The sequence below is a fragment of the Calypte anna genome, chromosome 5A (assembly GCF_003957555.1).
Source record: "Calypte anna isolate BGI_N300 chromosome 5A, bCalAnn1_v1.p, whole genome shotgun sequence".
Lineage (NCBI taxonomy): Eukaryota > Metazoa > Chordata > Aves > Apodiformes > Trochilidae > Calypte > Calypte anna.
In genome coordinates, this window is record NC_044251.1 from 40943958 (window position 1) to 40958159 (window position 14202).

At 48.2% G+C, this 14202-nt stretch overlaps 1 protein-coding gene across 4 annotated transcripts in view; it reads left to right on the forward strand.

The window, feature by feature from the left end:
* FERMT2 (fermitin family member 2) overlaps positions 1-9704 on the forward strand; it is a 60207-nt gene extending 50503 nt beyond the window's left edge. For 2 of the 4 annotated variants that reach the window (XM_030451941.1, XM_030451944.1), the window contains exons 11-17: positions 18-142; positions 1238-1344; positions 2184-2405; positions 5063-5083; positions 5586-5710; positions 6666-6807; positions 8246-9704. In XM_030451941.1, the coding sequence (XP_030307801.1) occupies positions 18-142; positions 1238-1344; positions 2184-2405; positions 5063-5083; positions 5586-5710; positions 6666-6807; positions 8246-8419 (916 nt within the window). In that variant the 3' untranslated portion in view covers positions 8420-9704. The remainder of the gene's footprint in view (positions 1-17; positions 143-1237; positions 1345-2183; positions 2406-5062; positions 5084-5585; positions 5711-6665; positions 6808-8245) is intronic. The other 2 variants (XM_030451942.1, XM_030451943.1) reach the window with 1 other exon arrangement.
* Positions 9705-14202: the final 4498 nt, after the last annotated feature.

The window sequence follows — 14202 nt, forward strand, 5'->3', positions numbered from 1 at the left end:
CTCAACCTGTCTGGCAGGCCCAAGAAGCTGACATTGAAAGGCTACAAACCCTACTGGTGCACCTTCAAAGATACCTCCATCTCCTGCTATAAAAGCAAAGAGGAATCCAATGGGACTCCTGCACACCAGATGAACCTGAGAGGTAAGAGAAGCATCAGGACCACTGAATTTTATTCCATTGATTGTCTGTTCTTCTTACACCATTTTTTTACCTACCCCAGGGTTGGGTAAGTATGTTTAAAAGCCTGAGGATGAAGGGGTTTGGTAGGCTTAGACTTTGCAAATTGAGTACAGGTTGTGTCACCCCAAAGGGAACAACCACCAGCTCCACAACAGCCAGACAACTTGTCCTCTTCCTTTCTGCCATGGCCATCCAAAAAATGGAAGTGACATCCAGAGAGGAGGATAAATAGGAACACACACTCCAAACAAACCACACTTCCTCCAGTGTCTTCTTTTTCCCTCGTGCTGGTTGCCTCACTCAGGAGTGTTTAAATTCCTCTTGGAATTGCTGGGTTTTTCCTCTGTCACATTAAACATTCCTACTCCAGCAGCCACCAAAGGAAAACTCATTTTTATTTTCCCCCCAGCAGAGGGAAAATCAAAATTTATTTCCCCCCAGGTGATCTCGGGCTGCAGTCGAGGTGAAACCCTTTTTTGGGACCCTTTTTTGGGGAGCTTTTAACAGATCTGCTGTGATGGCACTTTCCAAAAATCTCAAAAATATTCAGTTACTTCACCCCCCAGGGTTTATACAACTGCTTGTAGTTGTCTCCAGACACTGATGATCACCATAGCAGTGATAATCCTGGCCAAAAGAATGGATCAGGAGCTTTAGGGTGAGGGTCAGCACCCACCCAGCCACCCTCTCCCACCCTTGGATGGAAATTTCAAGGACATGGGGTGTTTGCCAGCCATGAAGCCAGGGCAGGAGCTGTGAGATGAATCCTTCAGGCATTCAGCTTCAGTTTCATTGCTTTCAGAGCTAGCCTTGCTTTTTTGCCCCATTTTACCTTTTGCTTGGAAAAAGAAATATCCAACACATTTCTTGTCCCCATTTATCCCACTGAAGATGTGGTGCAAGACCTTTGCAGCACTGAGATGCTGTTGAACACCCTTTAGTTGAAGTGCTTTGCTTTTTCTTCTCATTTTTTTAGGGTGTTTCCCCCTCCCCCCCTTTTAAAAGCATCCTCCATCACACACACCCCCTTTTTAACCAGTGGTTCCCTCTTTGCAGGCTGTGAAGTTACCCCTGATGTGAACATCTCTGGTCAGAAATTTAACATCAAACTCCTGATCCCAGTGGCAGAGGGGATGAATGAGATCTGGCTTCGTTGTGATAATGTGAGTTCATCACCTGGGCTGCTGTCTCTCTGCCCTTTGCCCACCCTCAGCTCATGCTCAGATGTGCCACATAGCTGGTGTTAATTAAAAAAAAATAGCAACTGTACTCACATGTGGCTGATCTTGCTGTTCACATGTGAATTTGGAGTAGAATAATAGAAACACAGAATGGTTTGGGTGGGCAAGGACCCCCCCAAAGACCATCTAGTCCAATCCCCTGCAGTGAGCAGGGACATCTCCAACCAGATGCAGTTGGGCAGAGCCCCATCCAACCTGACCTGGAATGTTCCCAGGGATGGGGCATCTCCCACCTCTCTGGGCAAGCTGGGCCAAGGTTTTACCACCCTCAGTGTGAAAAATTTCTTCCTTAAGTATGCTAAATATAATCTAAATGTCCCCTCTTCCAGCTTAAAACTATTCCCCTTGTCCTGTCTCTCCCTGCCCTTGTCCCCAGTCCCTCCCCAGCTTTCCTGGAGCCCCTTCAGGCACTGGAAGGTGCTCTAAGGTCTCCCCATTGCAGCCTTCTCTTCTCCAGCCTCAACACCCCCAACTCTCTCAGCCTGGCTCCAGAGCAGAGCTGCTCCAGCCCTCCCAGCAACTCCAGGGCCTCCTCTGGACTCACTCCAACACCTCCATCTTCTTGTGCTGAGAAAATCAGCCCTTGCTCTTCCTTGGCTTTCTCCCTACCTGTTGGTTGAGTTCCTGCCCAGCTTTGGGGGTGCTTGAGTCTCCTGAGGCTGGAAGGAAAATAAGGCTCCCTGGAGTTGTATCTGGGAGGGAGGCAGATGGCATTCCCAGCTCTCTGACAGGAGGGGATCTCTGGTTTGTTTGGGGAACAGGAGACCCAATATGCCAACTGGATGGCTGCCTGCCGCTTGGCCTCCAAGGGCAAGACGATGGCCGACAGCTCCTATGGGATGGAAGTGCAGAACATCCTCTCCTTCCTGAAAATGCAGCATTTGAACCCAGACCCTCAGCTGATCCCGGAACAGATCAACACTGACATAAACCCTGAGTGCTTGGTTTCTCCTCGTTACCTGAAAAAATACAAGAACAAGCAGGTAGGTGCTCGTCCAACCCTGTGGTGGCACCCAATGGTTGGGTGTTCTGGGTGCACCCAATGGTTGACACCCTGTGTTGGGGATGTTGTCACTTCATGATGCACTTCATGATGCACCATGATGCACGTGTGGTTTCACTCCAGCACCTGGGGATGGCACCCAGCACCTTCATTTTGCCACCTGTTATGCACCAGTGCATGTCCAGGGCAGGGAAGTGTTGATTTGAAAGGTGTTGCAAATTGGATGACATTTATTTTAAAGGCATTGTCAACTTATTCATGTTTAAGGTGTCCCTGCCCATGCAGGGGGGTTGGAATTAGGAGATCTTTAAGGTCTCCTCCAACCCTGGCCATTCTATGATTTTAAATGCTTTTTTGGGGTAGTGGGGTTTGTCCCTGCTGCTATGGGGGCACCTGTCCCCTTGTCTCTCCTCACCCAGCTGAGGAGATGAAGATTTTACCTCATCCATGAGATGAAATCAGTCCCCAGGGTTGGGCTTCAACCCTTCTCCCATGTGGAGTCCCTCAGGATCAGTGTGGAGCTGCAGTTTGCTTGCAGTGCTTTACCCAAGCTTGGCTCTAAGGCAGTTTTGCACATTTCCTCTCTTTGCTTTTTTCCACTGCTTCCCAACCCCAGCCCTCGAGCTGTTGCTTCATTTGGAGTGGCTCTGACTTCTGCTCAAACCCCACACTATGGTCTGACCCTGACCCACAGGGCTGTAACTGGTTTTGGGTTGGAAATAAATGCATGACTTTCTGAAAGACATTATACATGTCAGGACTGCAGCAGGAATGAGGAAGGCAATTGCTCCCTGGCCTTTTGGTGACTTACATTCAGTTGGAGCTTTGCAGCCTCTGTGCTTCAGGCTGGTTGGGTTTCTCCAAACCCAGAAGAAGGGTGCAAGTCAGAGAAGCAGGGAAAAAAAAAAAAATATAACTTTTTATTGGCACAGCACGATCATTTCCTGGCAGCAGAGTTATATTTTATATAGCTCTGATTATTCTTCTGAATAAGCCTTTATATCCACTTGGATGGGGGAGAGGCTGCATAAATAGATCACTTTAACATCCAGAATACCTTCTAGGCTTGAACTCTGTAAAACTGGAGGCACCTGGAAAAATATTAGCTCCCAGAACTTGCTTACTGTGCAGGTATCCACATTATAAAAATAACCCTGGTGGAGCAGAGGGAAGGGCACAAGCCACGGGGCCAGTGGCTGTGATGCAGACTCTGGATTCACTTTAAACATGGGCTGAAAAGCAGATTTTTGGCTCTTCCTTTCTGGCCAGAGGCAGAGCTTGCAGCAGAGGAGGATGTTTGCTGGCAGCAGTGTGCAGACAGGGCTGGGAGGAAGGGATGGAGGCTGTGGGAATGCAAAGAATTCAGCTATGAGGGTCCCTCTGTGCCCCAGCACAGGGAGAGGAGGAGGAGGAGGAAGAGGTCATGCAGCACCACAAATGGTGCTGAAAGGGGAATTGGCTGGGGTTGTTCAGCCTGGAGAAGAGAAGGCTCCATGGAGACCTCACAGTGACCTTCCAGTATCTGAGGGGCTACAGGAAGGCTGGAGAGGGACTGTGTGCAAGGGCCTGGAGGGATAGGATGAGGGGAAAATGGGTTTAAATTAGAGAAGAGCAGCTTTAGATTGGATGTGAGGAACAAGTTGTGTCCCATGAGGGCAGTGGCACAATGGCACAGGGTGCCCAGGGAGGGGGTTGAGGTCTCATCCCTGGAGATATTCAAGGTGAGGCTTGAGGAGGCTCTGAGCAACCTGATATAGGTGAGGGTGTCCCTGATACTGCAGGGGGGTTGGACTGGGGGACCTGCAGAGGGACCTGACAACCCCAATTATTCATTGATGCTATGAGTTACAGAAGTTGCTTGGTCCCACACTGGCCCCATAGCTGCTTGGGTGATGTCTGTCTCCACGTGCTGTTGCAGCAGCATAGGGTTGTGGAGTGACAAATCCTAAATGCAAAAATAAAATAAATTTTTTAAAATTAACTTATTCACAGCTCTCAGGTGCCTTGCTAGGGTTTGGTGTGGGAGCAGCCTCCAGCTGCCTTGCAAGGGCAGCACATCCTCCCTCCAAGGCCCTGTAGGATCTGGGTCAACTTCTCCAGCTGCTGCTGATTCCCCCCACCACTATCCCTGTCATTTCTCTGAGCATCTCAAATAAAGGAGCTCTTGAGCCAACTGCCCATGGTGAGCTCCTTCCTCTCTGAGGAAGCAGGCTTGGAGGGGTGAGGACACCGATGCTTCTCTGAGACAGCAGCTTCACCCTTCCCTTCCGCCACCAGTGTGACCCAAAACCATCTCAGGATCAAAACCAAAACCATGCCAGGACCAAAACCCATCTCTAGATGATGCCCAAGCACTGGTGCTCAGGCAGGGCCAGCACGAGGAGCAAATCTCTGCTCGCTTGTCCTTACGTTCACTTTGACTGCTTTTCCACCTGAGAAATTGTGCATGTGGTTTCTTGGTTTTGGTTTGGTTTCCTTTTTTTTTTTTTTTTTTGGCTTGAACTTTGGTTTGCAGTTAATTTACCTTTTTTTTTCTTTGCCTTTGCTTTGTTGCCATATTTCTGATTGCTTTTTTTTCTTTCTTTCTGCCTCCTTTTCTTTTTTTTTTTTTGTTTTTTTTCGCCTTGCCATCTACAGCCAGGCTATGTAAGAGACTTGGTAAGTGACAGCAACAACAAAATTAAGATAAAACTTAAAATAGTCTAGAACCCCTTTGCTTTGAAGAGCAGCAATGAAAGAAAAACAAACAACTAACAAACCCCACACCTCCCCTGAAGAAACTTGGGCCCTGCTTGGTTTTTATAACAATCCCCAGTGATTTATGCTGCGAATCCAGAAACCCTACACCAGAAATCTGCCCCACCATTTGCTCACATCCTGTGTCTTAAACTAAACGAGCCCGAGAGGCAATTTGCAGCCAGACAGCTCAGATCTATATTTGCTTTTTATACGTCTGGAGACACGAAGCAATAAGCAGCTCCATGGTTTAGCAACCTCGGAGCAGCCGTAGCCAAACTGAGACCGCGGGGCGGGAATTATCGATTTCTCTGCTTTTGGTGGTGACCTCCCCGGCTCCCAAAGGCCTCTTGGGGTCCTTACCTGCTGGGATGTCACTCATGAGTCCCCTCACCTAAAGCCACTGTTGTCCCCCTGCCTGCAGATCACAGCACGCATTCTGGAAGCCCACCAGAACGTGGCTCAGATGAGTCTGATCGAGGCGAAGATGAGGTTTATCCAAGCCTGGCAGTCGCTGCCCGAGTTCGGCATCACGCATTTCATTGCAAGGTGGGTGGGTCTGGGGGGGCAGGAATCATGGAATCATGGAATGGTTTAGGTTGGGAGGGGTTTCAAGACCATCCAGGTCACCACTCCTGGTCACCTCACCTGTATCTTGCTTCCCATTCTTACTTCAAAGTGACCTCTGGCTTCAGCTGGAAAATGTGGGTGGAAAGAGTTACTGGAGGGATTCAAGTGGGAATTTAGGGCTAATGTCAAACCATGAGGTGTTTTAACCCAACTGAACAACTCTGGCCAGTGGGCTCCTCCAGGTGCAATGGGGCTTACTAGAATCCCAGACTGGCTTGGGTTGGGAAGGACCTTAAAGCTCCTCCATTGCCACCCCCTGCCATGCCCAGGGACACCTCCCACCAGCCCAGGTTGCTCCAAGCCCCATCCAACCTGGGCTGAGACACTGCCAGGGATGGGGCAGACACAGCTTCTCTGGGAAACCTGGCACAGGGGCTCAGCACCCTCACAACAAACTATTTCTCCCTCACATCTCATCTCTCTTCCATCTGGAAACCCTTCCCCCTCATCCCATCCCTCCCTGCCCTTGTCCCCAGTCCCTCCCCAGCTTTCCTGGAGCCCCTTCAGGCACTGGAAGGTGCTCTAAGGTCTCCCCATTGCAGCCTTCTCTTCTCCAGCCTCAACACCCCCAACTCTCTCAGCCTGGTGTCTTCTAACATAGAAGACATAACCTCCTTGGTCAACCTAGGCCAGGGTCTCACCACCCTCACAGCAATTAATTTCTTCCTAATATCTAATGTTGAGGGGTAATTTCATGAGTACCCATGCAGCAGACATTAAACACGCAGCACATCTTTACCTGGTGTTGAAATTAAAAAAGCACTGATTTCATCAACTCCCAGAACTGCTGTCATAAGGTAACTCAGCTGCTGAAGTTAACACATGTAGGTGTGTATCACAGCTGGGTGCTGACTGATCCCTCCCCATCCTGCAGGTTCCAGGGGGGCAAAAAGGAGGAGCTGATTGGCATCGCCTACAACCGGCTGATCCGGATGGACGCCAGCACGGGTGATGCTGTCAAAACCTGGAGGTTCAGCAACATGAAGCAGTGGAATGTGAACTGGGAGATCAAAATGGTGAGAATCACACAATCAGGAAGGTTGGAAAAGACCTCTTAAGGTCATCAGGCCCAACCATCCACCCAACACCACCCCAGCCAATTAAACCATGTCCTGAAGTGCCACGTCCACCTCCCCTGGGGCAGCTTGAGGCCATTTCCTTGTGTTCTGTCACTGGTGACTTGTGAGAAGAGACCAACACCCACCTCACTACAACCTTTTTTTTGAGTTGATCTTGCAAGTGGACTTCTCAAAAGTCAGGTTTTCAATTGCTGGTTTCATACCACCGGGTTAATAATGGAGTTTTTCCTCCTTCCTTCTCCACTCTCCCTGGACATGGAGCAGAACTTGTCCTCACTGCTGGTGGAGCTGAATGTGTCCCTTAAAAAGAAGAAAAAATAAACCCTGAATCTTTCTGTAACTAAGACAATTACATACTTAATACATAATTATTTTCTCTGTCTCTGAACACCCAAAGGCTGATAAATGAAATCCAACTTCAAACCCAATGCTCGGGCTTGATCCTGACCCATAACAGAAACTTAACCTGTCCTAAAATTCTTTTTATTTGCAGTACAGCTCTGGCTTTCATGCAAGTCATGAAAAGCATCAGCAGAACTTTTGCTCTGCTCCAGGATGGGCTTTGACTTTTGGATGCACAAACTTTCTTTTGCTTCCTTTCAGCACAACACCCAAGGAAAATTGCCAGGGATACATGAGGGCTCTTCTCCCACTGCTTGTGGCTCATTAAGAGCTGCTGGAGAAATTATTCTGCTTCCTGTCTGCCTCCAAGTCTTTGTTTTGACCCAGTTGCAAGCCCTAATATCCCAGTTATTCATCTGGGATGCACTGCTGGGGAATCCTTCTCCCTCCTGCAGAGCTGTCAGTGATGGGGGGACAAAAAAACATCATACATAATACATAATAATAATACATAATCAACAAATGGATGGTCTGTTCAGTCAAAACGAGCTCCCTCTGCTCCCATCAAGCATTTCTATGGCCAAACTTTGATTTACAAAACCAGAATAAAGTGGAAAAGAAAGGGAAAAGTGGAAAGAAATTCCAGACCTCAGAGGTCTGTGGCCAGTCTCTCTTGAAACAAGGAGAATGTTGGCATGTACTGACCAATGAGAGTGGCAAAGACTTCTGAGCCACAGGAGAGTGAAAAGTGATGATAATTTGAATAAATAAATGAATGAAATTTCAAATTAAATACTTAAAACCCCAATGAAAGGTATTGAAAAGTTTGAGCAATAATCCTATCTCAGGTTGGAAGGGACCCACGAGGATCATCGAGTCCAAATCCTCATTTTCATGGTTGGGTTTTGCTGAGGCAACAACAAAAGGCACCTGGTTTAACCCCAAAAAAATAAAAATAAAGCAGAAGGGAAGAGCATGTACCTTTGGGAGGGGCTGCTGAGGTTGACCCCCTCTGGTTTTCTACCTCCTCCAGGTGACAGTGGAGTTTGCAGACGACGTCCGAGTGTCCTTCATCTGCACAGAGGTGGATTGCAAAGTGGTGCACGAGTTCATTGGGGGCTACATCTTCCTGTCCACACGAGCCAAAGACCAGAATGAGAGTTTAGATGAAGAGATGTTCTACAAACTGACGAGTGGGTGGGTGTGAGCCCCACCTCCTGTTACCCCCCAATTCCCCCCCCAGAGGAAACCCCCGTGGCCATATTAATATTTAACTTTTAAAAACAAAGAAACCAACAAGCTGTCCTTCAGAATATGCTGCTTAATAAAGTGAGCTTGAAATGTTCTTTTTTTTTTTTTTTTTTTTTTTTATCATTTTTTTTTTTTTTTTTTTTTTGTTTTACCTGACCAGTTAATCTGTGTGCACTAATGAGCACTTCTGTTAATTTGCTATAACAAAACCATCTCTGGGGCCTGTCACTGGCCTTTAGCTCCAGAATCCAACGGGTAGAGCAGGATATGATTTGAGTGACTTAAAAACAGCCAATTTTCTGAGAGAACTCTAAGCCATCTTCTTGCAAAGCCATCCAGGGCTTAACCTATATGAAGTCTATTTATCATGTTTAATGCATGAGTGTTTTCTTTCCATTTTTTTTTTTTTTTTTTTAATTTTGTGGTTTTTATTCTGTACATTTGTTTGGAAGTCGTCCTCCCCTTTTGAGTAGAATTTCCACCCCTCCTTTCACACTACAAGCACCAGGACTGTTACAGGTGCCTGACATGACTTTGAAGGTAGTTACATGTGGCCTTGAAGCTGATCTTCTATTATTCTGTTATAGCTTGGGTTTATTTGTTAACTTTTGATAATCATTTATATTGTCCTTTTTTTTTTTTTTTTTTAATTTTATTTTATTTTTACACCATATTGTATTATGACACTTTTAGTATTCACCAGCATAGTCACTGTTCTGCCTATGATATGCAAACTTTTTTTCATTACAATATGAAGTAAAGGTCTATGAAGTATAGGTTTTGTGTAACTAATGTAAAAAAAAAAAAACACAAATTTTATAAAATTGTACAGTTTTTTTTTTAACTAGTCTCACAAGCCAGCTAGAATATTGCATAGCTCTGGTGTATCAGCATTAACTCTAGTATGCCTGTAAGGGGTAAGGGGAGTTACTTAGAAATAAAACTAAAAAAAAAAAAAACCAAACAACCCCCAGAAACCCCTCATTTCAGTCCAGTAAAATTTATATCTAAGTTAAATAGGATTTCAGAGCTGTGCCACAACACCCTCAAGAACAGAGACCTGGGGCCAGGACCTCCTTCTTCATTCAGCCAGCCCAGCCTTAATGCTGATGGGGATCCACCTCCTGCCCCACCTCCTACCCTGAGGAGTAAACAGTGTTCCCTTCCTGTAGCCTGTGGTTCCAAGACTATGTACAAATGCATTTTATTTTAAATAAAAGTCAAATCTTTTATTTAATATTCAGCTGCTACTCCTGGTTTTTGTGGGTCAGCTCTGCAGCCACCTCCCGTCACCGGACCAGCCCCATGCTCCTTCCTCCTGCCTTATCCCAAGCTTGCCAAAATGAAATAGCATTTCCCCCCCCCCAAAAAAAAAGAAAAAGTAAAAAAAAAAAATAAAATTACAAACTGTGAAACTGTGTCTGGCCTGGAATAGCACCAAAGGAGCTGAAAAATCCTTACCTGCTGTTTCACAGCCTGAGGTGATGCGGGATGGGGAGGTGTAATGTGGGGAGGAGAGGAGGGGGGAGAAGATCCCAGAATCCACAGGTGGGAAAGACCTCTAAGATCATGCAGTCCAACCATCAACTCAAGAAAAAAACCCCACCATGCCAACTGAACCATGTCCTGCAGTGCCTCATCTGCAGGAGTTTGGATGCCTCCAGGGATGGTGACTCCACCACCTCCCTGGGTCCCGTTCCCATCAAGCACAGCCCAGTCCTCTGCCTGACCACTCTTTCAGCAAAGAAATTCTTCCTGGTAAGAAGGAAGGATCTAAACCTCCCCTGGTGCTCCTTCAAGCCTTTTCCTCTAATCCTGTCATGAGTTACTTGGGAGAAGAGGCCAACACCCACCTCCCTACAGGATTCAGGGAACTGCAGAGCATGAGGTCTCCCCTCAAGTCCCCAAACTAAACACCCCAGTTCCTTCAGCCTCTCCTCACAGGACTTGTTCTCCAGCCCTTCTCAGCAGCTTGCTTGCCCTTCTCTGGCCATACTCCAGCAACTCAGTGTCCTTCCTGTAGTGAGGGGCACAGAACTGAAGACAGAACTCAAAACACAAGATGCATCCCCCCCTGGGTCCATCCATCCCCAACCACCACCGCAGGGCTCCAGTCGTGGCCCCGCTTTGCAGCTCTGGGAGGTGACAAGGCAGGAAACACTGAGCAGAAAAGCAGAGGAGGTCGGGGAAGGGGCATGAGAAGGCAGCTTCTGACCACAGAACTTCCCTGCACAGCCCCCTCCCCAAGGACCAGAGCTGGGAGAAAACTGGGTGGGAAGCAGGGAGCAAGGAAGCTGGGAAGCAGCAAGGGGGTCAGAGGGGACTCGGAGGTGATGTGAAGGAGGTTGCTGGGTTTTCTAGGATGCCTTTTCTTTCTCCTGGGATGAGAAAATGCAAATTAAAGAGAGCTGTTGGAGTGAAAGGGGGTGGTGGGGTTAAAAAAAAAATAAAAAATCTGTGGTTTCCCTAAAGTCTGGAGAAACACCAGATAAAACACAGCAGGGATGGGAGGATGGACACAGGGTGAGGAGAGAGAACATGGAGCACGCTGGAAGGTGGTCTGGGGAGGGAGACAGAGTGAGGTGGAGGAGGGGGGTAAAATAAATAAAATAAACCACCAGAGAGCAAGCAAGGACAAGGAGGACCATGGCTGTGTGCTCTGCTCTCCTGCAGCCATCAGACAGCACTGGTGGGGTGATGCTGAGGCAAAGGAAAACCAGGAGGTGGTGGGTGCAGAGCCAGGGATGTGCTGGGATGAGGGGTTGGAGGTTGGGTGAGGATGAGGATGGGTCTTGGCAAAGTAAGGGAATGAAAACCCCACAGCAGCACCAAAGGGAGATGGGGAGGTCTGTTCTGCTGATGCAGTGAAGTCTGGCTGTGGTTGAGGCTTCTGGGGAAATGAAAAAGTCAACTGAATTAATAACAAAATCAAAACCAAAGAGAAAAGAGCTCGTGGGTGTCCCCAGCCCCCTGGGGTGATTCAGCCTTGGGCAGAAAACCCTGTCCAACAGCCATGAACTGGTGGATGCCCTGGGGAAAATAAATATCTCCAACTATTTTGACAAGCACACGATGGGGAGGGTGGTTCAGAACCCACAGGGTTCCATAAACCCCAGTTTAACCAAACTAAGCAGCAGAGATGCCTTAAGACTGGATTACTCCAGCCCTACAACAGCGAGCAAGACGAGGGGAAGGGATGCTCCTCCCAGGATCTGGGGTTGGAAAGGGCAAAAATAAATCACTCCAGCAAAAGGTAGTGATGCAAACCAGGCTGCAGGGGGGAAAAAGCACTTAAGGACTTCACTTAATGCACCTGGGGGATTTGCACACCTGTCTGAGCAAAGCCTGGGCTGAGGTGTCAGGAGGGGACTCACCCAGTTTTGTAAACCCCAAGTAATTTAATGCCATGCAGGAGGGTAAGTTTTCCAGCAGGAATGGCTGAGTTTTGTAGGGGAGGGGGGAGGAATATCCAGACCCATGGAGGTTTCTAAAAATGAAGCAAAAAAAAAACTAAAAAAAAGAAGAGAAATCCCTCCAAGCCAGGGCTGTTGCCTGCAGCAAGGAAAGAGAGAGATGAGCAGCCTGGGGGCACATCCTACTGGTGGGAAGTGATGGGGAGAGGATATTTGGGGAAGCTGTTGGGTTTTGGGAGGGCAGCAAGATAAAAAGACCCCAAAGAAAGTCAGTGCCTGTGATCAGGACAGGCAGGAGCATGGGGAAGGTTTCCAAGGGTGCAGGGAGAAGCTGTCTCCTCTGGTGGTAGGATTTCCATGCAGTGGGCAGGGGCTGAAGAAAACTTCCAAATAATCCCTTGTCAAACCAAACCAGATGAATCATTTCAAGCTCTCAGCCCTGCAGGAAGCACACTGGGGATTTTCCAGCCTCAGAGCTGGAAAAGGGGCTCCTGGGTGGCCCTTTTGACCCAGCTGGGTGCAAAAGCATCTCTCAAACTCCCCTGGGGATGAGAGCCCCTTCCCATGCCTTGTCTGGCCTCTTCCAAGCCCCCAGGTCACCCTGACCTGCTCATGTGCAGCAGAAGAGGAGCCTTGGGCAACCCTGAGGGCACTCTGGGCCACCAGGGATTTAGCCAGCATTGCCCATGGACTCAAGTAACCCAGACCAGGAGTCACCACCACCAGCCAGCATCCAGCCCAGAGATGAACCCTCTGGCTGCTGGGAATCCCTCACTTCCTCTGTGAATTAACCCACATCTCCAGTGCAGGAGAGGATGAGGAAGAGCCAAACCCTGAGCAACAGCACCAACCTGGATGGCAGGAGTGGTTTCATCAGCCTAATGAAATTCACACTGAATGGGTGACCACACTCACATGGCTCAAAATCTTTCTGGAAACCCAGGGCAGGGGCAAAAGGGGAATATTTGTTTTAGGTATCATAAAAGCACTGGAGGCTTTTATTAGTGGCATCAAGGCACTAAAGTGATAAAAGATCTATAAATGCCAGCTGGGTATTATAGATTTTTTTTTTAAAAATCATTTCCCATAAGCACCAGAGCAATGCACTCCAGGTCCTCACGCCTGCTCCCATTCCCACTGGCATCCCAGCCTTCTTTTTGAAATCCCCTGCATCCCTCCAGCTGTTCAACATATTTCAGGCTTGAGTCGTGTGTCTCCCCTCCCACCCCATCCCCAGAAAACTGCTGCTTTGGTTTTTCTTAAGCTCCCCTGTCTGCTTTTCATAACCACAGGACTCAAACAGGGGCTTTTCCCAGGGTGTCAGGGAGGTCACAGGGCTGCCGTGCCCCAGGGATGCAAACCCAGATCCATGCCAGGTGGGGATCTGAAAAGATGGGGAGGGGGAAGATAGGAAACAGCACTTCAAAAAGAATTTAGAAACCCAAAAGGTAGATTTCACCCCCCCAAAAAAGCCACCAGGGAGCTTCCATGGGTCTGCCCAGCATTGTAGCTGATCAGTGGAAGAAGCTGCAGCGTTTGCACTTCAGGGGGGGGGGAGTTCTGTTTCAGCTCAATACAGGAGCATCAAAATATTTTCCAAATGCCCCGTATTTTACAGCAGCTCAGACACACAGGAACCTGCCAGACACTGAAATAATTTGACAGGTTTTTCCCTTTGATCCATAGTTAAGGCAAAGACCTGGAAAATGGAACCCCCTCTGCTGCAGCTCCCCGGATGGTGGGAAGCCTCTGGCTGGAGGACTCCCACTCCCCTTCCTCTGAGGAAGCAGCAGTTTTAGCAAATAAAGCAATTTTTTTTTAATCTTTTCTTCTTTTTTTGGCTTCTGGTCAGCCCCTAATGAGCAAGCTGGGCTTTGATTTCCTGCCTGGGAAAGGAGTGGGGGGTGTCTAAAAGAAACGGGAGAAGAGCGGGGTTAGGAATCTGACTCAGGCCAATGACCCCAGCTGGGAATTGCTCCCCTTCTTCCCTTTCCCAAGAACATGTCCCACAGGAGGCACTGGATCAGCCTGGAGACAAGCCTAAGGGGTGGCAGGGGGAACTGTGGTGGTGCCTGGAGAAAGGCAAGCCCTGGGCATGCTCCTCACATCCAGCCTTGGAGCAGGACAGGGGGTTCATCACCCCAACTGTCCTCTCTGGGTCATGCACTGCATTCAGGGGACTTTCTGGCTGGGTTTAGAGGTGATTACAGAATCATTAAGGTTGAAAAAGACCTCTGAGATCATCAAGTCCAACCATCAACCCAACACCACCATGCCAACTAAGCCACATGCTGAAGTGCCATATCCACACCTCCAGGGATGGTGA